Raw genomic sequence first — 25,029 nt, 5'->3', positions numbered from 1 at the left:
AAAAAAAAAGGAATAATCGCTATGTGGTCAAGTGTGCAAACATCTCATGGAGCTCATGCTCTCCAACCCCCTCTTCATCGTCGTCATCAATATCTTCCCATTCTTCATGTTGGCATATCTTATTAATAGCTTTTTTACCTGTTCGCAACAGGATAGCTTCCTCAATAGCACCGAGTTCCTTCCGGTGTTTTTCCTCCTGTTCCTTTTGCAACTGCCGAATGTACTTCCCTAATTCCCGCCGCTCCATCTTGGCATCTTCACCCTTCCTAATCCTCTGCCGTCGCGCCTCCAGTTCACGTGTGTGTTCCTTTAGCACCATCCGTTCGGCCGCTTGCCGCTTTAGGAGTTTGCTACGCTCCGTCCGCAAGGCTGCAAAAACGTCTTGATCGCGTTTACCTGACCGCTTGTGGCCAGTCATCTTTTTTATTCTCAATGGCACAGTTTTGACCCCACGAGCAGCCGCAATCACAGCAGCAACGGAATCCAAACAGCTACCCTTTTTAGCGCCCCTAACCTTCTTCTTGCGGAGGACACGGGAGTTACCCCCAACTCGGCGTTTGCCCATACCCCCCAGTGAGCCTCACTAAAAGTAATGAAAGGAACAGAGTAGCGTAAATGTCATTTCATAAACCATTTGGTTCATAATCGGAAGAAAATAAAGTTATATACACGAGATACACTGCAATAGAAATTGTCTTTTTTTAAAAAAAAACCGGTAATAGTTTACATTCACACTAAGGTGAAGTGTGTCTGGGGAGGGGGGGACGGAATGTCAAACAACGTCCCCCTCCCTTAGGGAGTGTGTAAATGTGTGAGAATGGAGCCCTTCATGATTATTTGTATTGTTACCCACTCCTTCGTCCCAATGCCTCGTCAAAAAACCGCTCTTTTCCTCTTGAGGATCTCTGACCCCCAATTCTTACATGTAGTTGACACACACAATAATGAAGATAGGGAAGTCGTCGTGTTTTTTTTCCTTTTTGAACTCCCCTCACAAAATACCTCAAAGTTGAGAAGTACCGAATCTGGAAGACCCAACCCCGCCCATGGTGGTTGAATCGTGGGGTGCCACCGGACATATACGCCGAAGCTGTACATAATCAGCCCCACTACTGCAACTCTTAAAGAGCTGTGGTGGAGGGTTTATTTCACTTCGTTGGAGAGGTTGCATGGGTTCTGGTCTCAACTGACGCGATACCCGTAAAAGTGGAAAACGTGGCTTCTGCGTTGTGTGGCCCTGACTGATACCTGTTTCATCCCTACGGATAACCTGATCATTACCGCCGCAACGCCCACCTCCCCTGGGTGGTTCGGCTACTGTGCATCCCTCAGAGGAATAGTGGCCTGTTGGCAAGTGACTGGCACTTTGGGGTAGCTGAGTCCCACTTTTAGTGCCACTCTCCTCCAGTTCTTCCACCCTTTGACTTCGCTCCCCGCTGACTAAAGATGTAGTAAATGTTCCACGATGAGTAGTGTTGTAGACATATTGCCTGCCAGAACCATTGCTTATGGGGTCTAAAGACCTCCGCCCCACCAAGTTTTCATTACCATAACCTGAGGTGAGCATTTCGCTGCGCCGCTCCACATCAAAAGAAGTTTCACGTGGGCTCGTGGCAAGCGTGCTGTGAATATTGTTTACATCATAAGATGGAAATCTCTCACGTGAAGGGTTTTGCACCACCTGATGCCATGAGGACGCAACTGAGGCAAAATGTTGACTATGTAAGGTGGGTCGACTGTGCTGCAGCTGCGGTGCATGACGTGACGCACCTGATTTTGTTAGCAAGGGTAGTACGGTGATGAATGGTAATCCTTGTCGTTGATGGCGGGGAGACACTAATCCTTGGACAGTAACTGACATAATCGGCGACACAACAGTGGTGTCCTGGTACACTTCGCATGGAATATTTCCCGAGATGGAGTACTGTCCGGTCGGACTCCCTCCCTGTGCATCATTCTTTGTCACAAAAGACCTAGCGTTGCCGGTCTCCTCTCCGCGCCTACCGATAAAACCTCTAAGTGTCTTTACACGCTGCTTTATCCACTTCCTCCGTTCCTCGGCTGCGGCGCTACGCATTGGCCGATCCAAGAACTGCAGTGGGATAACCATATACTCCTCTAGCATCTTATGACGCTTTTCCTGTTCTTCACGGAAAAGCTTTTCTGCCTTTCGAACCACCCATGGTTCGTCCAGTTGCACCAGTAGATTCGCGTAAAGCGGCGGTGCGGTACCCACCGATTGAATCAGTGATGAAGCGAAATCTAGTCTTCGAAACATCTCCCCCCGACGTCGCTGAATATCTGCTTCAACTGCTTTCCGCTCCACGGATTCTGTGCATACGAGGAGTTCGAGAAATGCACCTATCAGTTGTTTAAGTGATCCGTCGTTCCCGCACGGAGTTACTACGTGGGGTGGCCTTTTAGTTCCCGTGTCATCTTCTGCTAACTGAGGAAGCGCTTGCGCGCCCTTACACGAGGGCAAATCTATTTCCCTACCACCAATGTCCAATTTCTCTCCCCCTGCCCGAGGGCATTGGGGCAGCCAACTTTCAAAAAGTTCGCCTAGACACCGTCGTGTGCCCTCTTCACTATGCAGGGCAGAGGTCCACGGTAATTCGTTGATGGTTAAAGGCAGCTTTCCGCCACTCCCAGCAGTGTGCGCATCCGTTTCCTCTGCTGCCCTCGTAAGACAGTCACTATCAACATCTTCGACCTTTAGCGGAGGGGGTGGAATGGCGCCACAACCAGTGGTTTGCAGTATCTCATCTTCAAGCACCACACGCGGGATCATGGGTGTCAACACCGTGTTAGCTACTCTGCTCATCATGTGTTGTATTTGCAGGACCTCCATACGCTCTTCACGCATGATAGCCAGTGCCCTCGAGGCGTATTGGGACTCGTACGCCCGCCGCTCGTCACGTTGAAGCGAAAGGTTTTCCCGACAACGATGTGCCACACATCGTTGCAAAAAGAACCGTATAAGAGAAATAGCCTGATTGTACTTCATATTTTTGTACATCCAGTGGACAAAGTGCCGCTCCTTCTGGGACCGAAAAACGCGCTGCAAAAAGCGAGCAGCTAATTCTTTCCTTCTGGAAATGCGCGTCAGCCGACTTCGCAAGAATGGAACGAGCACACTAATTGCAGTCCTCTGGCGAATACGCTTCCGCTGTTGACGGTCACGCCACATACATTGAATCTTATAAGCAGCCCTTACTTTTTCAACGGTTTCGAGTCGGACCTGCTTTCGGTACCGGATCAGGACGCGGCGCATGGCGGCAGCGAAAAGCAGCGAAAGGGCACAGATGAAAAGAGGCCTAACTTTCCGTCGAAGTGAGAGATGCCTGTAGAGGAAACGCTTCGGCATGTTGCTTGCAAGCCGTCTGTACCTGGACAGTTGCTCTTGTGATGCTAGCGACGTTCTCGCGCTTGCTATATATCTTCCTACACATGAGCTTGGCTGTCTGCTTTCAATCGAAGCGCGGCGTCGTGAGAACTCGGTTTGTTTGCCAGCCAGCGTAGATCCCCAGCCTTTCTTGCTGTTGGAGGTGAAGCCGTCCATCCTCTACAAAGGGGCGCTAAACAATGTGATAAATGCTTGCCCACTGCCTCTTCCACTTCTGTTTCAGTCGCAGAGAAACACAACAACAACAACGAAAGCAATAAATGATTCAAGAAAAAGAGAAAACAATAATAATTGATTTGTGTGCTCAGCAGAATCTGGATAACCCGAAAATACTGCAGTGCATCCGGACACTGAGAACCACATTACCCTATATCGTAAAAGTGGCATCATCCGCTCAATCTTTTACGCTGTGTTTTATCCATCCTTTGGTCACACACAGAGTAGGCTCCATCCAGAGCAACAAACGTTCACCGTGAAGGCTTCCTTTCAATTCCCACTTCAGGTCCATGGCAAGCCATTTGGTACAAACAGTGCGCCTATACAATTCCAGAGCAGGAATATACGAACCATTACAACTGTGTTCCCTCCCCACGGGTCACACACAAACTGCCGACCCCAAAGCCAATACAATGCCGGAGAAGACATGACTAGACGATTCACCACATTAACATGCGCCATAGTGGCGCCAAAAGCGAGAATCACGAGAAGACAGATGATGTTGGAAGACTGAACAAGGTTCTCCATTAGTTTGTAAATTGAAAACAGGCGTTGCTTTTTATTTCCACACCGGTCTTCCCGGCAATCGCTTCTCGGTCCTTGATATTCTTTTGAAATATTTGACTCAGTTTCCATACTCCGCGCCAGAGCAGGCTGAACTATAAACAGAACAAAGCCGCGCACGGTAAAAAACATAATGGGAGCACTGATGAGTACATTCGGTGCATTGCCCCAACAGTAAGACTGCAGGAACCCGACATTCCAGTACCGCTTTTGCATCCAACCGTAGAATGCCCAGAAGCGGCCGCCAATTGCGGCTCTGGACATGTCATCCCACAATGGAACGAAACGGCTATAACACAAGTAGTTTAGCCCGAGATATGGTGTAATGATGATAACCACCTCAATCAACACAATCACACATCTTGCTAAGCTCGGCCACCGACGAATTGGAGAGGTTACGCCATACCGCTTGGCGTATCGCTTTCTGTAGGTGTCAAAAAAAAACACCTGCAAGAAGACAGGATACAGGACGAATCCAATGTATGTTGTCGCGTTGGATCGAGCACAACCTGCCACGGCGAAGCACAACACGGCCCCTGCCTCAGCAGCAGCAGTTCGCCACTTCCCTTGAGGTGAAACGATAAGCATATACACGCCAAGAAACGTTGCAAAGGAGAAAACACTTTCCGTGTAAAGCACCACGCTGAACACAGCCGTAGGACTTAGCATCCACATCAGCACTGTTGCACCTACTTCCTTCCATAGCCTAGCGTTCAAGTGTTCCTTCACCGTCACCTCGTGCCGATAATACGGAGGCGGCAGCGGAAGGCTGTCCAACCAAGTTCCGGATGTCATTGACATTGCTTTATCCTTTTTATTGGTGTAATCCACGCCATGGGACCCACTGAGCAGGGTAAGGATGGTGATGCGCCGCAAACAGACGGCCGCGGCACCACCCATGGCAACATTCAGCAACGCCACCTGAAAGGTAACTGGCACCGCCGTCAAAAATTCCGGTAAAAGCACGTCGTTTAACCATGAAACTGTCCGAACAATAAATGGAACGAGTGGGAAGAACGCGCAAACATTTTCATGGGAGTACCCATGTTTGGCCACGTGGAAGAAATGCACACCATCCCAACTCCGAGGAAAGTTTAACAGACTCCACGTACTGTTCATATCATCATATAGCAAAGTCCCGCTGTCCCATAGCAGCTCCGTGCCATAAATATGCGGAAGTGCAACGCGAAGGAAGAGCATCAGCAGCAACAAGAACATGCGTGACCCGGACACAAGAAAAAACAGTTTCACATCCGAGCAGTAGGCGATTCGTTCAAGACCCTCGAGTCTTTGCGCACGAGTTGGCGACATTCTACTCGACGCACAGGTTGTACAAGTGGTCCTACGAGGTCCCCTCTCACCTCTTATCCGAGTGGTGTGTGTTTGTGTGGGTTGGCGGTATTGATATGGTGGACAATGATTAAAAAAAAAAGAAAAGTATGACGTTTTGCAGCTGAAGATAAGACAAAATAAATAAGGAAGCAATAACCTCAGTTTTCCCCGCTTAATCCAACACCTCCGTTCGCTACAGTTTGTGTAATACAAATTTAACTTGTGTAAGTCGCACGCCACAGAAACGCGGTAGAATGGCTTGTAGATCGACAAAGGTATATGTTGCGATGTTAATATAGATCCCTCTCCAATGCACAGTCCGGAAGGGTGTTGTCCGCACCGATTAACACTGCGGCAGGCATCGTAAGCGGCAAAGCGTATCACCGCTCGAGAAGCGGTGAAGAACAGTTGGGGAGAAACTGATCAACACATTAAGTGTACACGCGTTTGATACGCACACTTGTACAACGTCGATGCGCTGACTGCGCTAGTCGCAGACATACAGGTGCTGGTGACCACAACTCCCAAGGTGCTATTTAAAAATTATATAGAGATCACGATAAGCGAACTCATAATCGTAGAACCAAGCTCCTTCTCGTCCCGTTGAATTCATTGAAAACTTTTCCATTGGTTGAGCCATCCGTACTGATTCCTTTTTTCCTTTTATTTGCCTCCCGTTGCGTAGCACTCCTTATCCTACAGTGCGCACCATCGTAACTTGTGACCGTCGGAAAAGGTGAACCTTCAATCCGGTAACTGTACCTCAGCCTTATGTCCTATCTCTGCCTCCGTATGCACGTGGGGGTTGTGAGCCCCCTATTGGTAACGGAGTGTGCGCGATATGTCTGGAACTTACCTCCTACGTCTTACCAAAGGCACAAAGCGGCCATAAACAATCCCCGTCCAACAAAACTTTTTTCACAGGAAATTGGCTCCACAGCACAGCAACCCCCTAAGGCAAGTGACGATGAAAAACACAGCCGCAACGGTGTGAAAACTGTCGATTTTTTCGCCAACGGATTGCCTTCTCGTGCTCATAACTATGAGGAAAAAAGGCCCAGTTGAATGGAGCTAAATTAGGAGCCAACCGCACGATCCGAAGGAGCGGGAAGAGCTTAGGAATACGACGAGAAACACTCATGGACTGGTGTGATGTTCACTTTCTTCATTACCAGAGGCATGAAATGTGTACTAATGAGGGGCAGATAACGCTTGTCATAATAAAATGATTTCTACGTGGAATAGGTACGGTCATGATGAATCTCGTGTATACCCCCTCATTCCTTTACCTCCATTGAAATTCGCATATATTGCATAGTCGGTGAAGACCCTTCCACAATATCAGCCGTGGGTGTGGTGGTGGACGTATTCCATCATCCACTGTGCCTTGGTACTGCGACAAAGTGGGCAACACCGCGGGTCGTTGGCCAATGAAGCGCGTTGACGTCCTATGCTGTATTTTTTCTTGCGCAGATGTGGTCTCCGGGCTAGTTGCCTTGCCCTCTCCTCCTTCGCCGCTTCCGCTTCGTATTCAAGCCAGCTCTGAGCGACCTCGCCACGTAAAAGCGTGCGCGGTCGGGCCGCATAGACATGAAAACACCGAAGACAGCGGAAGAGAGTCTTTTCGCTACTTTGCACTAGCTTACTTTTAGTTACGGTACGATGCAACAGAAGGCTATGTTCCACTACCTCACGACTGGCTGAACATGGAGACAGGTACTTCGATAGTTTCAGTGCTCCTACTGGAGCCAGCGCGACGTCAACATGTGGCGACACCTCTTTTGTGGTGGGAGCACGCTGATGAGATTGTCGGAATGCGCGCCTCTCTTCCAGCAACCACTTGCTGTCTTTCCGTAGGCGGACGCAGTGTCGACCAGCTTCGTTGAAAATGTTTCGAAGTGCTCTTTGTTGAGTCTCGTAAGACTCAATTGAGAAGAGTTGAGGCGAACTATTGGTGCCGTCGCGCTCATCATTTGCTTGCCTGGCACCCCCCTCTCCATCGGTAGCGCTGCGTGAGTTGGGCAACACAAAGGTCGGTGTTCGACTTGCTGCCATAGCAGCCTTCTTTAATTTCGTTGCACGAGGCGTTGGTACAAGGTACTCGTCGGCGACAGATGACGTTGAGCCCAGCGCCGCCGGTCTCACTGCATCAAACGCACCATTGGAGACCATAGACTCCTCAACAACACCACTGGAGGTTGCTTCTGTCGTGCACGTGTCGCGCACGCGGTCCAGTTCGGCAAGCAGCGGTCCGCGATATGTCATCCGCCCAGGAGCTGGTCGCCGCTGGGGGATCAGGTTCTGGGGAAGCAGCCGTGCAGCCCCCGGAGTTAACGACTTTTGTAACAGTGACGACGAAAGGTGGCGTGGCATTACAAACTACTAACCATCACGTTCATAAATCTGGGGTGAATGAAGATCAAGTGGGAAACAATTTTAAAAACAAAGGGCAACACAATACTAATTATGTGCATATTCTGTTAATTACCATGGCGGACATGTTCTACGGTTATTGCCTAGTCTTGTGGCAAATATTAATCGTCGTTAGTACCTAACCAAAACCTACGCTTATCCCCGACTGACGAGGGGCATGTTACGAATTATCCCTGACCTCTTCCTTTTTATACGCCAGCTCGTTAATTATGTACAACCAGAGGTCTGTTCCCTTTTGCCGCCGATGCGCCCAAATATGACAAGCACCGCCCCCTCCGAAGTGTGCCGTTAAGTTACTTCACTTTTCTCTTCGCTACTTTTTCAGTTTTCTTATTTGTTTCTCCATTCGTTCCCTTACTTTTTCCATCCTGCTCAGCCACCGCTGACCTTTTCTTACCCTTATCTGCACTGCTCTTCCGGCTGTCATGCTGCGACTGTCGGACTTCTAACTTCGTCTTGCTGCCCTCCCGCCGGGGCCGCTTTGAACTCTTACCTTCTTTCCCCTCATTTATGTTCGATCTCTTTCTGCGCAGTGCACCGCGAGCCGCGGCCACAATGGCGTCCTTATCCATTACATTATGCACACGGGACGAGACCCCCTTTGTCTCCATAACTTCATTGGTTGCAGTCTCTTCCTCGGACGTGAGCGACCTCAGTGCGGTCGGCAGCAGAGCACCGCGACTAATACGGAGGATATCATCGTGGAGTTTGCTGCAGTGGTTCCGCGGTGCATGCGAAGTAATAGTAATTACACTGATGGAACGAGGGGCAAGACAATCGTAGAAAACCATTGAGCGGTCCCTCGTAGCGGCGCGCACACTCCTTACCACATGAGCCGCCGGCTCTCGTTCAACAAGTTCACTAATATAAATGCGGCTCTTCGCCGCCTCCAGCTCATCTAACCTCCATACTCGCGCTGTCGCCGGAGAATCTGTCGACTCTCCTGCCACTGTCCCTGCACCCGAGATGCCACTCCCAACGCCGTTCGCCCCTGCTGCTTTAACCTTTTCAATGGAAGGAGGTGCGATAAGACGGTCCGTTTGTAGAAGTAGGCATGGGTGCAGGACCATTTGGAAGTCAAAGTCACTGGGATTGGGCGTGAAGACAGCAGCTTCGAGGTGTGACGGAGAATCGTTTTCACTAACCAGGTCAATAAGTACCGAAAGAGCTGCCTTCGCGAGCTGCACAACGCGATGGACGATTAAAGGTCTCGGTGTATGCACTGTGAAAGGACTTTCCAATGGTGCGTAAGGTGTGGCAATGAACATACCTCGTTCTTCACCCATGGAGCGCACAAGTGCTGCTGCTTCAGCCTGCTCTTTGCTGTCCATTGAGTACGGAAGCACAAGTGGCTCTTTCCAGTCATGACAAGCTAGCAGCTGTAGGAAACGCAGGAACCCACTTGCGGGAGTTTTGGGGGGCACGGCCCCCAAATATGCATTAGCAACTAGAAGCTCCACCGCCTCCGGGACAATAAATTCATACAAGAGCATGGCACTCATCCACCGGCTAGCGATGCGTGTGGCTGTGGCGTAGCTACTGTGTCCGAAGGATATTGTGCGGAGAAATTTGGCGTGCTGTGCGCTCCAAAAAAGCTTCCGCTCAATCGTGGATGCTTCAGACTCGCGTCCAAGGGCTCTTAGAAGAGACACTTCACGGTAGTGGGCTATATAGAGTCGGAAGAGATAGCCCTTGAAAATGATATCCACCGAATGAGCTGTGCACGATGACCGTATATGCAACTTCTCAGTTTCTTTGCCGCATGTCTCCCCCTCTCCTTGACGGCTGATATGCTCTTCACGCTCTTTTTTTAACTTTCCTTCTTTCCCTTCGATGGATGTTCCTCCATCAACCTTACCTTCGTCGTCTCCATATTGTTCCTGTAGTACCTTTGAAAGTTGAGCACAAATAGCTCCCTTCATTGTTGCGATAGCTTCTACAGTGTCGGGAATTTTGTTCCTGTCGTCAATTGTCAATACGCCGTGCACTGGCTCGATGGTGGGCGCAACACTGAGTCCGGCAAAACATGGTTGGGTGATGTCATCAGTTGTGTACGTGAGCGCAATGTGGGGACGAACGGGGAACGTTGCAGTGTGACGTTCGCTGGCTGAGACGATATCCAAAGAGGTAATTTTGCACGGCAGTGCAGTGCGTGGGATATCCACCACCATTGTTTCGACGGCTCGGCAGGCGTCCAGAAGTGACTTCTCCACCAGCGGCGCTGTGTCGCGCCACTCTGCGCCAACACGCTCCGCCAAAACACCCTCAAGTCCGTTCAGCAGCACTGCAACACGTGCAGACGCTCCAATGTGCTTCTCTAGAGCAAATTGAACCACACGTCGCACAACTGTTGTAGCTGGAAGCACAATAGCGTGGCTAGCAGCATCATGGTCAAATGTCCACAGTACGCATCGGTAAATTCCACCGTCGGGAAATTGCCGCGTTGATGTTATATCGTTACCCCAGAAGTTGTTGAAGCGGCTGACGGCTTCCGTATCTTCCAATGGTGGGCCACGAGTTAGGCGGTTGCGACCTTCAGCTTCGGTCGCCAGCCGGACAGCGACATGTGCAGCATCGGCACTCCGGCGCCACATTGTTACATAACTCGCACGCACACCTAAGGCCTCACACACAACCAAATAAAGTTTCTGCGTGACTTCCTCCGGTCTTAAATATGCGGCACCCCCCGTTTTCCCGTTCCCTGCAGAATTTGTCTCTGCAAAGTGAGCCTCAAGGCCAGAAACCACGAGACAAACATCCATACTTAATTGCAGTGGCTGAAAGGGAGTTTTCAGTAGCACCTCTGAGGAGCGCTGGTACTGCATTGCATCGTCCGCAGCCTTTTTAACAACCTGTTTTAAGAAGGATGTGGAGGTACGAAATAGCAGGTTCATAGTCTCTCCCTCAAGACGCAGAACGGCCACGTCACTTCGATTACCCAGTGATAAAGCACCCGCAACCTCTTCGTGGTTTTTGCCCTCTCCGTCATTGTTGAGAGTAGCGTAGCTCTCTGTCAATGTCAAACCGCGCGAAAGGTAGACCCATACGGCACGCACAACGTTCTCCTCCGACATGCTTGGTGATACAACACCTTCTTCCACGAGCCGCAATATGACCGCAGAGAGATGAAAGCCACTGAGTGCCTCAGGATGCCCTGAAGTACGGGCCATTATTCCAGTGTGATGTGCCCAGCAGTTGAGGAACACAGCCGCGCGCTGAAGGGAGTTGCTATTGGAAAATAGGTTGTGCAACTTGCGCAGATGAGTAGTCATGAGTGCGTCTTCCAGCACAAGATGACTGTAGTAGGGGTGTTTGCGGATGGCTGCTACGCTGGCGATGCGCCCTGATACAGATATTGGTTGGAAATGCAGATCCACGTGAAATACCTCGCGTCGCGTCGCGTTGCTGCTGTCCCTGAGAAAGACAATACGAATTATGTACTTCTCTTCATTAACCCAGCAGTCACCGAAGGGAACGCGCTGGATATCCCACCGTATATATTTTCGCCTTTGTCTCCCATCTTCCTTAACATCCGAACTACCGTCTCCATTTCTTCCACCTTCACTAGCCCCACCGTTTTTTCCTGTCTCCTCCTGAACCATACGCTTCGCATATTTACGTAGGAACCTCTCTACCTTCAACAGAAACTCATGTCGCCGATCCAGATACAAACCAATCTGAACGTCTTTGAGTGAACACACCTCCTCCGGCACAGTGAGTACGAGATCCGCACCTACGCCACGTTTCAGTTGCGTTTCGTAGAAGGGCGTGGAGTGCACACACGTACGCAGTAGAAAGCTTCCTGCAGCCTGCACGGGGTCGGTTGCATTTTGTCCTATTGGCTCAGAAACGCTATCGAGCGCCTGTGCACCCGTGCACGAAGCGGTGCTGTAGTTGTTCTTCTGGTAGAATTCATTTAAACATGCGTGCAGCTGCCGCAACCGCAGTTCCACATGTCGTATGAGCTCCTCTGACCACTGCAGATGGTACGGCGTAGGGAGCATACAGGCGGCACACTAAAACTAAGAAAGGCTGGTCGCAAACCACAACAATGCAAGATTTGAAAGGGAAGACATGAGTACAAGTGCAGTGGCACGCCAAGATCTAAGTGAAACGAAGGCAACAGCAATCAAGAAAAAAGGCACTGTTCCACATGCAATAGCTTTGTTCGTTCCCACCTGAAGGACAAAAGTCAACGTTACAAACAGTGGCGGGTTTATGAACAACACACATATACCCAATAAACTGAGGTTTGTAATTGCATATCGCCTACGATGTCGCCACCGGCTGCGTTCCACCGAATTGCATCGCCTCTTCATAATCGCAACGATACTGCAGTCCCTGCGCAACACGTGACATCTGGAGGCGAGCTACCGCTACGGTCCCGGAAACACCGTCGCACGAACAATAGGAAGGGTTCTAGCAACAACATGTCCTCACGACTTCCACAAAGTTCGAGAACACGCCGATAAGGGCGTCCTTCCTTTTCAAATACTTGGCTACACGCACCGCGCAGTGAACTAAAGCTTCGTGACGTCTTTTCTTGCCCACACCTCCACACGCCCGTCCAGACCTGCTGTGGCAAAGAGCGGACGTTCCGTATCCGACAGCTTCTCAGCAGCACCAGGTCGGGGATTCAGAGCAGTCAAACAACATACAAAATTAATAGTATTTTTGTGACGGCTACGCTCCTCCTCAAACATGTTTACTCTACCGACGCGCGCGTCCCCCTCAAACTTCGCACGGGCTAACTGTTGGGTCGTTACTATCTCCTTTGCATGAGCCACAACCCACTTCCCTGTCATCCTCCACCCCCGTTCTTCCTCGAGTGCGAAAATTACAGGGTAATAATCAAATCCACCACCAACTAGTTGATCCTCGTCAATAAACGCAAGCGCCCTCAGTGGCAGTATCGTCATATTTATTGTGTGTAGTGTTACTGCCTCCTTTCCTCCCTCCACTATTTCGGAATAAACGACATCGAGGACTGATACGCGGCTATCGTGTGTAGACACTGCGAGACGCTGACCCGAGGGCGTCCATGTTACGGCGTGCACCCACGCACTGAATTTCTTCTCAAAGTAAACATAACCAAACGGCCTGCTTTTGGTTGTATCAAGTTTCTTCATATATGTTGAAACGAGTAGTAGGTTACCGTCTGCACCACCTGATGCAAGAAGGGCATCGTCTGAAGGATGCGGGGCTAGCGCGGTGACAGTACTTGTGTGGCCGGTCAACAAACGACATATCCACCACTGTTCACTACACTCAAAGCGTCCAACGGCGATGTTGGCGTCCGCAGACCCTACGTATATCTTGGACCCTGAGAAATTCCACGCACAGCAAGTCAACCCACGTTTCACGCCAACGTCAAGCAACACCATCTGCGGCTTCCACTTCTCCTTACTATCACGGTACCACACGTACGCCATACGATCGTGCGCACACGAAAGAATTTTGCCTGTAGTCCCGTGCCATGCGGTAGCGGACACTGATTGATCGTGCTGTTCCAGGGTAGCTTCAACTCCCCAAGTTGAGCAGTCGCTGATGTCATCGCACCGCACAATAACAAGTTGGTGGTTGTTTGGGGAAAAAATAGCCTCCGAAAAATCACGGTTGAAGGAGAAAGCAACGACCGGAGCCCCCAAAACGGTGTTTTTTTCTTTTTGAGGTCTCATCGACGGTGCGCACACCGAGCAATCTCTCGGTGAAGCTCGGGTTACACCACCTCCTCTTCTGTTCCTATTACTGCTACCCTCTTCTACGGAGGGAAAGGCGGGTAAGCCCTGAGGAGTTACAGGACCGATACGTAAAAAAAAAACGGGAACAACAGGGGGTGCTGGTATCGATAAGTTGGTCAAAAGCATAAGACAACGGTACAAACCACAGGGGAATAGTGCTAAACTTCGCCACTGCTCTGAGAAGCACATATTGTTACAAAATATATCGATGAGTATAGTCAGACGCGCGACATCGATAGGGCAGGGTCAGTGACTAGGGATTTAACAGATACCACAGGTGGCCGCCAATCCGGGCTAGTTCGGGGGTTGTGATACGAAACACGGCGCAACCCAGCCTTCAGCCCCTGTAAACTGTCACGTGTGCCCTTCTTCGGACTTTGATCAGCGTCACCTCGCTGTAGGAGTTCCTTCTTAACATCCACGACAAACCTTCCACATTTCTCAAAGTTGGTCGAAACGAGAACAATTTGGCATTCTTGTTCAGCATATATTTTTGTAACGTTTTGGATATCCTTTCGAGCGAGATTCAGCGCGAGAGCCGCGCAGCGAGTGAATGTCCTCTTAACACCAATACCATAGCGGTCGCAGTCACGGCTCAGCGCAAGTTCTTCAGCGAGAGAAACCAAATGAATGACGTCCTGGTATTTCTGCAAAAAACGCAACAAGGCGGTGCGACGCGCCTGCTGTATTTGCCGTTTTTCGCCGCCACACTCACAATAAAGAGGGTCTGACAGCAGACGCACTGGGGTTGCCGCTGCTGCGGCGTTCACCCGCCTTCCTCCGCCGCGTTGCAGTGCTACAAGAGAAGAATATGGAATCACCACAGCCGAGTAAAAAGATACAAACGGAAGAAAATATTCTTCAATATTTGCGAGCACATCGGCTGCGAGCACAGCAATCGCAGCACCCTTAGGGACAAATGTGGGGGCTTGTGGGGCCATCGTGGTAAAAGAGTTCATACGTCGTTGCGCCACTCGAAGTAGCGGCCGTATGTACGGTTCCAGTCGTGGGTCAACGCGTGGATCAACGCGCAGTTGCAGCAGTGCCAACTCCAACGCCTCACCATAAGCAGGATAAAGTGAAAGAACTTCCTTTTCCAGTTCCGGAGCAACTTCGCTTGTGCTCAGAGCGGTCCGTTGTGTATTGCATTTTTCCAGTAGAGTCTGTGGAACTGTGTTACCCACACAGGGATATCTCTCGAGCAAGCTTTTAATGGCCATTTCTTGCCAATCAAAAATGGAGAGCACCGTCGAAACTCCGACTGATTCTGCGCCCGCCGCCGCAATAAGATACGCGTAGGTTTGTGGCGTTGGAGCGATGTTGTACTTGGATTGCATGAGCTGTAAAACCTCTTGCGCGTCACGATGCGTAACAGCACAAGCAAGAACTGCGTGGAACGCACTGCGGGTGAGGGGAGCTCCTGCCTCCACTAAAACCTCGAGAGTTGTCCGCGCGTCGGAACCATACCCTGCACGGGCGTACGCCAGCAGCAAATTAGTATATACCGCTGGTGTGAGTCCCCCCACTCCACACTGTTGCCGTGCCTCATGGTAAAACCCAAAGCCCATCGTCGGCTCCTGAGCACTTGCGCAGCACGCGATGAGGGCTGCATACGTGTCTGGAGTTGGATCAAATCCCCCGTCCCGGAGCTGGCGGTAGAGCGCGAGAGCGACCTCCAAACGGCGGGGGTTTTCTGATGCCCTACCTGCCGCTTCGATGAGAGCTGTGTACAGATCGACAGAAACGGGGACAACACGCGCAGCTTCGCTTTTTACAAGAAGCTCCTGCGTCATTGCAAAATCCGCTGTGTTACCACTGCAGCGGGCAAGAGCAACCAACGCAGCGGTAACATCATCTGCGGTAATGACAAAAGTGCCACATTCAGCATGCTGCATGAAGCGTTGAAACAACGAGTGAGCAATATCGAACTTCCGTGTTTGCGCACAGCTCGTAATGGCCATGATGTGGTCTTCCGCACTCACAGCTATCAGGTGCTGCCGCAATTCCCCCTCCACACTTTCAACGACATTGTCTAACGCAAATGTTGTCTCTTCCACCACTGCTTTATGCACCCTTTGATGCGACGTACCTTTAGCTTTCCTTTCCCAGCCACCTTCCCGAATCACTTGACGATTTAATTTTTTTTCGATATGGTTATTTAAATCACTGAGAGCGATTATCTCTTCTAGGCATTCCACTGCAAGCGCGTACGCACCTGTTAAGCCGCAAACCACCAATAACGCCCTTCGTATTTCAACTGTTACAACGTCGGGGAGTGTCCACTTTAATAAATTTCCATTGTTTTCACCACAAGTGTACAAAGAGTTGTGCTGCTCCTCGGTGGTAGCACTCCAGTGACGCAGTCGCTGAGCCAACATCTCCACTTCACGCAACTCCCTTTGTAGTTCCCTCTCGCTGAGTACATCACCCAATGCAGATGCAGCCTCCGTTGCGTCCTTCAACATGCCGATCGCGCGACGCAGCACAGCCCGAACGTCCAATACGTCGGAGAGGGACCTTGTCACACGATCAAGAACCTTTAACGCATCGTTTTGATCTTCACAACTTTGAACAACGTAACCCCCTTCTCCCGGATTTTCTGCAAGTTGGGACTTCAGCCGGCCGACTTCATCGAGAAGGTCAGCGAGGACACGCAGGGGGTGAGGGGCACATGGCGCTGACATGAGAGCTACAAGACTCTCGAAATGCCCGTGCTGCACACGATAGAGATATGCTAAGGGAGAGGTGATACCTGTAGTAGAGCGACCACGCTCTCCGGGTACGCCATAGTTTAAAGAGCTCTTGTTTTCTGCGATCCTTGTAGTTTCTTTGATACTCGATGCAACATCCCGAGTCACGTTTTTAGGTTGTTTATGCGAACCGGACAACGGCTCAAGGGACTGGTCAAATACAGCAGGAAAATAACGGTGCTTGCGGGACAGAAGAAAAGCCTTTGTTGCAGTTACATCAAATGACTTTCCCCTCCTAAGAAGAGTCAGTGTCATGACTCACCGATTCAGTGTCTTGGGTACCATTTACAGCACCGATACATAAGCAGAATTGAAGAAGCACAAGGAGAGAAGACACAGCAATTCCACTGAAAACACGAAAAGAAGGGGCATATGCAGAGGCGGATTAATAACGTGTTTGTACCTGAGAAAATTAGTTTAGAAGATATGTAAGAAAGGAGGCTGCACGCACTTGAACACACACGAGTCAGTTATTGGGTCCTGCGCATGCTCAAACACTGTCTGAAGTAAGAAGCGACTCGGCCACTTACTGCTCACCTCGAAGACTACCTGAACTCTTTGATGCACGCGTATACATATATTTGTATCTTGTGTTATTTAGGGTTACTTGTCATCCTTCCCACAATCAGAGTAAGTTCGCTAACAAGGGCATCAGCACCTCTCCCCAGTTCTCATCCCACGTTCCGGGCTCGTTTTGTGCCACCTGCCTTCTTTTTTCCAGTAAGGGTCCATTGGTCAGGATCAACTGCTTCCACATAACTTGCCCTAGCTCTTCAGCATTGCTGAAAAACCAACCTCGTTTGTCATCTAGTAGTTCATGAAGTGATTTGTAACGTAGGGCTACAACAGGAAGACCGGAGCCCAGCATGTCCACTGCTTTCATTGGCAGGTCCAGACCACTCGATGAGTTGTGCATACATAGTCCCACATCTGCTGCACCAAGCGCCATAGCATAATGCTTATACGACTGCATGTACATCGTTGTGACTACCACGAGTGAAGACAAGTGAGCTTCAGCGACAGCCATTTCAAACCGCTTGCGAGCTACACCCTTTCCTGTCACAAGGAGCCATACGGACTTCGACGCAGTTGGTTTGCTATCCTTACCCTGAGAGCACTCCTGAAGTTTTTCATCGACCTGTTTTAAAGCCTCCACCACCATCGTATAGTCATCGTCTGGTGTCCAACTTGTGGAAGCGACTATGAAGATGCCACGACTGTCAGTCGCAGCTGTAGATTGTAACACCCAATCTGGCGGCAGTGAACACCCTATCACTTCCTCACCATCTTGGGAATGTGCACTCATGACGGGGCGAATCACCTCCTGCACGAAACGACTTCTTGGCACGAGACCAAAAAAAGATGGAGCACAGTCGTACATAACCCAGACGTCATCAACACGATTCGCCACCTTTGACTGCTTGCTGACATCTAACAAAGCCCTACGCATTGCTTTGCTAACTGTAATGTTGCGATCACCGAAGCACAAATTACATTCAAGTAAGCGATACAACCACACCGCTACTGCCGGGCGCCCATCACTTCGCAGAACTGTGTAACCGAAGTTATGCCAGTCCACCACGAGAGCCGGGGACAGGACGAATTTCGGGCAGGAGTTGGAATTTGTGGGGCCCTTCTTCGTAGGATTCTTCTCCACAGGTAGCTGCCGCTGACGTTGCAATTTTATACCCTCAGTGATCTCCTTGAGGGCGGTGCTTAACCACGAGCCTGTTAAAATGATACAGTAATAAGTTACGGCGTTGGCAACAAACGCACATGGTTGTACAATGTACTTCACCACCGGCACGAAGGGCACTGCAGGGGGCGATTGCATAAGAATAAGATCCACTAACATCAACTGCCCACGACTATTTACAAACATCATTGACGCGCGGACGAGGACCCAAGTGAACACCACAGCACAAGCGCATGCACGGTAAAATGTAGATGCCAACCAGTGCAACTTTGGATGTGGGAACAAGATACGAAACCACAAGGGTGGAGTTATCGGAGGAATCAGATATGCCGTTTCGACGACACATTCGAACTTTTCTACGCTAGAATCGTCATAGGAGCCGTCTATATTTTTCTTTTTCTCCCTCAACTTGAGTTCTTCACTTAGACGATTCCCCATGTCGAAGCCAACCAACACTACCTCCTGAAACATGCCACATTTCGCCAAACTTAAGGCATGGTACTGCATCCGAGGTGATCTGGCGAAGTCACCGCCAACAACAACTACCACGCGGCGCAACACAGCCTTGCTATTCCGGTGTTGTGCACCCGTGGCCTTATCACCTCGGCTCTCTATCTCTGCGATATGTTCACGCGCTTGTTTCCATTTCTTGCGACCCGACTCAGCCCGTACCACCAATGACACGGTTATAGAAAACCAAATAGCAAGAAAACAAAACGTAGGAAATGATATTGTCCACACAAGATCATCGTAGCTAAACATCCCTGGGTGATCTAAACTTTCCCTTGGGGAGAAACTTCATAAAATCCACAAATTCCGTGGAGGGTAAGAGTGAGGCAGGGGGCGGTAACATTTTGAGGGTTAAGAGCGTGCCACAGCAATGAAGTATGTAAACGTGCCCCCAAACCGTAAGGGCAGTGTCGGTGGTACGCAAACATAAACGAAAAACACAGGGCGACGAGCGGTTAACCGCTTTCAAGGTGTTCCACGACGCCCTGGTAACGCCCTCACGGCATCACCGCCCACCAGTTTCTGCCTTCAAACACCTATTCCAACGATAACCCTTCTTCAGATACCGCAACTTGATCAATAACGACAGGCATCACTGGTTTGTCGTCTCCGTTCCTCTCCACCTGCGACACGGAGAGCACAACTGACTTTCCAGCGGTGACAAACCCAAAAACTGTGTGTTTTCCGTTTAGCCACGGTGTAGCTTCACCTAAAGTGATAAAAAATTGTGATTCGTTTGTATTCGGTCCGCGGTTTGCCATACACAGCCACTGCACCCTTGGGTAAGAAAAGAAATCCATTGCGTCAACGCCTTCGTCCTCGAATGGCTCACCGAACGAGCTCAGTCCCCCGGTGCCATCACCATGTGGACACCCACCCTGTATCATGAAACCCGGTACAACTCGATGGAAGGTGAGAGTGTTGTAGAACCCACGCCTTGACAGTGTGGAAAAATTGGTTACTGCTTTCGGGGCGAATTGAGGCATAAGGCGTACTGTTATTGTACCGAACGTACGGACAGATATGGTAGCACCAACACAAATATCGGTCCACGACACAACCCGAGTTGAAGCGGCGGAGATAATACTTTGAACTCGCCGCTCCTCCACTTCACCGTCAAATCCACAGCTATTCTCGCTTGCTTTGCTATGTTCCACCTCCGAAGTTGTTCTTTCTTCCTCATCCCTCGGAGCCAAAACTTGGAGAGAGGACTGCAACTGCAGCAAATCATCACAGTCGAAATCCCGTTTCGCACGCAGCGTAGACAGGAGAAGTGCGCGCTGCCTCTCGTTTCCCGTGTCATCTTCTGTATTTTTATCTGTGTTGGGAATGCCAACAGCGCTTTGCATGACGAAATCGGTTAGGGAGATTTCGTATTTTGTGTACAGCAGAAGGGCATTTCCTCCCAGGGATGTTGTACAAATCGTCGGGTCATCAGCATAAGAGTTATGCTCCTCCGTAAAGCCAGCCGAGGGCGTTGCACAGCTTGCCGCTTCAAAAAGTCGCTTAATGTCTTCCTTCGAAAGCGCACAACCAACCGGAGACTGTGCGACGAGGTTCTTCAGAGCTTGACTAGCGGGGACACACAACCTCAGTAACTTAAGGGGGGCAGCAAAACATCTAAATTCTCCACAGGCCATCTGCGAAAAGGAATTTATGATTCCCATGGGCATGCTGTCACCACGAACATCAACTTCCGATTCTCCAATTGAACACGGAAGTTTCTCGATGTAGAAACTTGACTTCAGAGCCCCCGCTTCCTTCGCCGAAGGAGCTGCACGAAACGTCGCAATACGTCGACCACCCACACATTCCCTGGACGGCTCTGGCACCACAGTTATTTCTGGGACAAAAATCCACACGCCACGGGGCGAGGAGTTAAAACTATCCTTGATAACTGCATTAAACACGAAACCTCGCAGGTTGCTTTTCGCCTCTTGTAGAGTACACAGCTCACCAAGTTGAGGACAAGGCACTTCACTCGTTTCACTGCTGCAAAGGCATACTCCGCTAGCAAACTCGAAGAGATGCAGGAGGACGCAAACAGCGCCCCGACGCAGGGAAGCACTAGACACCGTGAAATAGTTTCCGGTTGGTGAAAAATCAACACTAAGTGGTATGATCACCTTCCCTGTTTTCGCGGCACATGTGACTTCACGCACCAAGGCAAAAAAACCCGTCTTCTGTCGTCTCTCGAATGTGATCCATTGCCTGACTTTCAGTGGATCTGCTGCACTGCGCGATGGGAAGCCCCCAACAACCCGGAGAGAAAGGATTGTTCTTCCTTCATCGTTCAGATGCTCAACAATTCGCGCGTAGTCCACGATTCCCTCCTCGTCAACAAGGACAATCAATCCACTCGGAAGATGCTGCTGGCAACAGACTATCAAATTTGCACAACTCAACGCCACAGTAGGAATGGGCTGGCCTTCCTTTGTGAAATCAGAGCCGCAGAGACGTGACGACTTCTCGACCCCGCACGGAATGAAGACAACACCGTTGGTATCATCGTCTCGTTTCGCGAAGAAGGCAATGTACGGTTGATAATCGTGATGAAACAAAAACGGTCGTGGGGTGAATGACTCTTTCCACGGTTGCGTAGCAGAAGGGTGGCACCGACGGGCGGCATTAAACTGAAGTGAAAACCGCCCTTCGAGCGCCATGAGTGGGCCATTCACACGAGATACCTCGACGTTTACACTGATATTCCCAGTATCATCAGCAGCATGCGGAGTGACGCAGACGAATAAAATACATGAGTTTACCGGGTCCGGCAGGACAAAGTGAAGGCCTGCATTAGTGACCTCCTCTGATTCCACGCTTTTGGGGAAAAACTTTCTGTACTCTCCCGTGAAGAAAACGCCACGGGGAAGCTTACGCCAAGCACGCACCACTCCTACTGCGTCAACGGTTACAATCAGCGCACCGTTATCATCTGCTAATGTGGCAATGTCCTGCACAGGACTTCCATGCCGGTAGCTTCGTTCATACAAGAAGGAGCAAGGGTATCCCTCCGCGCTCAGCATATCCATGGTGCTTTGCTGCTTCTTGCATTTGCTCACCCCTTCTTGTACATCATCGCTGGTATCAATAGGTTCATCATTTAGATCGCTGGGCCCCAGTGAACGAGGTCGTTTCCCACGCACACTCTCTTCTCCAGCACGCGTAGGTTCAGCGCTATCAGCTTCGGAGGTGTTCACAAGCAGCACAGGAATAGTCGGGAGGAAATCTTCCTCCTCGTCTTCGCTGTTTTCATTGCTCGACCGATGTGCCTGCATCTGCCACGTCCGTTTCGCTCTTTCTCTGTCCACCCACCGCCGCACCCCGCTTTTATCCTCACGGTGGCAGAGCGGCCCAACTACTAGTCTTCGTCAAAGAAAAGAATGGAGAAAGTCCTTGCATTCTGTGCCATACGAGAAGCAATCTCGAATATGTCACCCCGCTACGGGTGATACATCAGCTAGTACGCACATTTTTGAGACCCCAGGGAACGTAAAAAGTTCGACGCAGTACAAGGCGAAATGACAGCGGTGGGATGCAACTGAAAACACGTCCGACTACTCCAGAAGTGGAAAACGGAGAATGGAACATGACCCAATAGCAGCAGAAAAGGAGTTTGGGACACAGTCCTACAATGGGACAAAAAGAATTGCAGAAAGGAAGGGAATAGCCAGCCTAGAAGGGGGTGACGAACGAAAACTTTTCAGATGCAACCCTCGCTGCCCTCGTATTCGTTATTTTCCCTTCACCAAAAAGGAGGTACACATCACAGAGAGGATTGCTGCACCATCTTTCCATCAAAACCCCAACCAACGAAAAAAAAGTTTGCGGTATTTACCTTCCATAGTTTCAAACACGTTCGCACCAGAGTCCACACTTGTTAGGTTCGCCAATAATGTACACTGTACCTACCACCTTTTTTTAAATCTCATGAACATTTCCCCAAATATACCAGCGTATGCTTCTGTTCGTTTTTAATATATTGGCTACGCTATGTAACCAAATGCGGATAAGGTAACAATATTCACCTTCTTTCCCTCGCCACTCTACAGCAACACGACGGTTACCACGTTGATGTGTGATGCTGAAAACCTTTCGTGTTGGTAATTGAAGCCACCACTGGTAGGCACCTAACCCCCGTAAGAGAAAACACCCGAAAGAGGAACAATATTTATTTCCTTCAAACAACTCAGAACTCACTAGCGAAAGCCGCTCGACGGCAAACAAGATAAAAAAGGTAGAAAAAGGTGTTTCCATTCAGGCTGGGATAGTAGATGAGATGACGTGTCGGCACCGAAATGAACTTTAGCTCATCGTGTTGCTGCCCGACAACTGAATCACGCACGACCTATCCTCTTAGCAGGTCCTTATTCTCCCTCCGCTTGTGTTTCCATATGTACTTTCTGTTACACCTATTTTACGTGAACGCTTTCACCCAGTCAAAGGAGTATCCAAATGCCTCCATCCTCAGAGAGAAATTACGTCGACTGTTTGCACAAACCATGTAGTGTAATGTGCAAATTTTCCCAATCGTGGCTTGTAAATACACCACGAGAGGAAACTCAAAATCCAGCGGCTAAAATTAGAGTGAGGCGCCCAATTGGGCCTTTCGCTAACTGTACGTAGTCTTCGCACGTCCATGCCTGACGCAAGCCCGGAAACACTGTATGACAGAGATACTGCGACGCCGCGCGCCACTGCTCCCTGACGTGAGGTACGGATGGCGTCGACTCGTTGACGCTGGGTAACTTTCTTTCTTGACCGCTCTGCTCGCTTCATGGCTTTCTTACTCACTTTTTGGGCTCGGTTTGAGGTGACCATTTCACTGCTGCCCTCAGGACTGTCCTTCAATTCATCAAACCCCTCCTCCACGTTTTCCCCGTCCATGTCTGAGTTTGTAGACGCATCGCTATTGTCTCCACCCTCCTGTTCTTCAAAAATGAGCATGAAATGTGTGCAAGCGGAAGGTGTGTATTCAGGGAGATCACTTCCCAGTGCGCCCACAAGTGTCTCTTGCATTGCACCATGCGGATACGATCCAGGTTTTGTGATGCTTGCCTCATCTGCTGCAGTTGGGATCTCACGACTCGCCCCCCGAGGATCAAAGAGGGGAATGTCCCACGCCCAACAGTGTGACGCTTCCTTACTCAACCGAGTAACGCTGCCCACGCCACCATGGTCAACTAAAACCAGCTGACAGCGGCGGTTTGGAAGTTCGATACGGATGCTAACAGCATGTACTGTGTCGCGGACTATCAGATCAAAATGCAGACGCTTACGCCCTGGCGTTTCATCAGTCTGCAAGTAGCAGTCTCGTATGGTGGCGCTAGGGGAGAGACCAGGTCTCACTTTGCCTTCATACCGCAGAACAGACTCATCGCTTACGCAAGGAGGTGTGAAGCACACATTCCCACACGACAATAGTTCCCAGTAATCAACCATACCGTGCACATTATCGACTACGATATCTGGTAGCCCATCCCGTCTTTTACTTCCCGACGAGGGAACGACGTTACAATAAGTTCCTACATCATTTATATGCAACACGCGATGTCGAGAAGGAACGTGTGAAGAAAGGGAGAGCGTACCACCCTTTATGTTGGCGGAGAGCTTCATGCTAAGACGGTAGCTACGCATTAAGTATGTCTCGCACAAAATCTCCCCTTTAAGTGCGACCTGACCACCAATCTCTTGCCGGCATTGCCCATCGGACATGTGAACTACCTCGCTGATGCTTAGTGTGATCTCATTTTTGAAAAAAGAAAGTACACCACGATAGGCCACATATCCAATCGCTGCAGCAACTGCGACCTTGGCTACGGAGCGAGAGCTCATCATTACCCAACTGTGCTTCACTTTCCGGTTAAGAAGAGAAGAGATGTCAACAGTTTAGATTATAAGTTGGGAAGCGTAGAGAGATGGAATGAACTTACAATCACAGCAATATACATGAAGTGCAGGAAGCTATCAGTGTGGTGCGGGGAGTAAAAGGGTGCCAAGCATGAAATGCCAGTAACATAAAACTGCACATACTATATTCCCGCGAAGATGAAGGGGATGAGTTCAAACCAACATAAAAAAAACACCCCTTCAGGGAAAGGCCGAAGAATGGAAATGTAAGCCGAAGGTAGCAGGTGACAGCACAAACCCTGGCCCATGCAGCATGACAGCTTCCACAAGCATTCGGCGATCTGCGCGTAGCACACAAGGATAAATCTGTCATCTCTCACTAGACGAAAGAGGTGATGACCGCGAGGCCCCGGTAGATAACTGTAGTAGTACTTCTAAATCGAATTGCATAATATTTCCATTGTTCGGGTGTACTATAACTCTCATGGGAAGCGAAAAGCCGAAACCAAAAATGACCTCTGCAAAGTGGGA

General features: G+C 50.0%; 10 protein-coding genes across 10 annotated transcripts; all 10 read right to left on the bottom strand.

Annotated features, from left to right (window-relative positions):
* Positions 1-19: 19 nt before the first annotated feature.
* Positions 20-565, bottom strand: TEOVI_000424700 (uncharacterized protein; the record flags this gene model as incomplete). The annotated part of the gene is made up of 1 exon (XM_067227041.1): positions 20-565. One exon carries the CDS (start codon positions 563-565, stop codon positions 20-22), a length of 546 nt encoding a protein of 181 aa, XP_067083142.1.
* A 438-nt stretch (positions 566-1,003) lies between these two features.
* On the bottom strand, positions 1,004-3,562 carry TEOVI_000424600 (uncharacterized protein; the record flags this gene model as incomplete). The annotated part of the gene is made up of 1 exon (XM_067227040.1): positions 1,004-3,562. One exon carries the CDS (start codon positions 3,560-3,562, stop codon positions 1,004-1,006), a length of 2,559 nt encoding a protein of 852 aa, XP_067083141.1.
* A 342-nt stretch (positions 3,563-3,904) lies between these two features.
* On the bottom strand, positions 3,905-5,497 carry TEOVI_000424500 (the record flags this gene model as incomplete). Its single annotated transcript, XM_067227039.1, has 1 exon — positions 3,905-5,497. One exon carries the CDS (start codon positions 5,495-5,497, stop codon positions 3,905-3,907), a length of 1,593 nt encoding a protein of 530 aa, XP_067083140.1.
* A 1,362-nt stretch (positions 5,498-6,859) lies between these two features.
* Positions 6,860-7,891, bottom strand: TEOVI_000424400 (uncharacterized protein; the record flags this gene model as incomplete). The annotated part of the gene is made up of 1 exon (XM_067227038.1): positions 6,860-7,891. One exon carries the CDS (start codon positions 7,889-7,891, stop codon positions 6,860-6,862), a length of 1,032 nt encoding a protein of 343 aa, XP_067083139.1.
* Positions 7,892-8,244: 353 nt separating this feature from the next.
* On the bottom strand, positions 8,245-11,955 carry TEOVI_000424300 (Nrap protein, putative; the record flags this gene model as incomplete). The annotated part of the gene is made up of 1 exon (XM_067227037.1): positions 8,245-11,955. The coding sequence occupies one exon, from the start codon at positions 11,953-11,955 to the stop codon at positions 8,245-8,247; it is 3,711 nt and encodes a 1,236-aa protein (XP_067083138.1).
* Positions 11,956-12,471: 516 nt separating this feature from the next.
* Positions 12,472-13,629, bottom strand: TEOVI_000424200 (actin-related protein 2/3 complex subunit 1, putative; the record flags this gene model as incomplete). The annotated part of the gene is made up of 1 exon (XM_067227036.1): positions 12,472-13,629. One exon carries the CDS (start codon positions 13,627-13,629, stop codon positions 12,472-12,474), a length of 1,158 nt encoding a protein of 385 aa, XP_067083137.1.
* Positions 13,630-13,910: 281 nt separating this feature from the next.
* TEOVI_000424100 (uncharacterized protein) lies at positions 13,911-16,697 on the bottom strand (the record flags this gene model as incomplete). The annotated part of the gene is made up of 1 exon (XM_067227035.1): positions 13,911-16,697. One exon carries the CDS (start codon positions 16,695-16,697, stop codon positions 13,911-13,913), a length of 2,787 nt encoding a protein of 928 aa, XP_067083136.1.
* A 370-nt stretch (positions 16,698-17,067) lies between these two features.
* On the bottom strand, positions 17,068-18,900 carry TEOVI_000424000 (dolichyl-P-Man:GDP-ManGlcNAc2-PP-dolichyl beta-1,4-mannosyltransferase, putative; the record flags this gene model as incomplete). Its single annotated transcript, XM_067227034.1, has 1 exon — positions 17,068-18,900. One exon carries the CDS (start codon positions 18,898-18,900, stop codon positions 17,068-17,070), a length of 1,833 nt encoding a protein of 610 aa, XP_067083135.1.
* Positions 18,901-19,184: 284 nt separating this feature from the next.
* Positions 19,185-21,926, bottom strand: TEOVI_000423900 (cyclophilin type peptidyl-prolyl cis-trans isomerase, putative; the record flags this gene model as incomplete). Its single annotated transcript, XM_067227033.1, has 1 exon — positions 19,185-21,926. The coding sequence occupies one exon, from the start codon at positions 21,924-21,926 to the stop codon at positions 19,185-19,187; it is 2,742 nt and encodes a 913-aa protein (XP_067083134.1).
* Positions 21,927-23,115: 1,189 nt separating this feature from the next.
* Positions 23,116-24,486, bottom strand: TEOVI_000423800 (uncharacterized protein; the record flags this gene model as incomplete). The annotated part of the gene is made up of 1 exon (XM_067227032.1): positions 23,116-24,486. One exon carries the CDS (start codon positions 24,484-24,486, stop codon positions 23,116-23,118), a length of 1,371 nt encoding a protein of 456 aa, XP_067083133.1.
* Positions 24,487-25,029: the final 543 nt, after the last annotated feature.

Source organism: Trypanosoma equiperdum (assembly GCF_001457755.1).
Source record: "Trypanosoma equiperdum strain OVI genome assembly, contig: ctg_882, whole genome shotgun sequence".
In the NCBI taxonomy this organism is placed as follows: domain Eukaryota; phylum Euglenozoa; class Kinetoplastea; order Trypanosomatida; family Trypanosomatidae; genus Trypanosoma; species Trypanosoma equiperdum.
The sequence above is the reverse complement of the archived record's forward strand: the minus strand, read 5'-3'. Positions and strand labels throughout refer to the sequence as shown.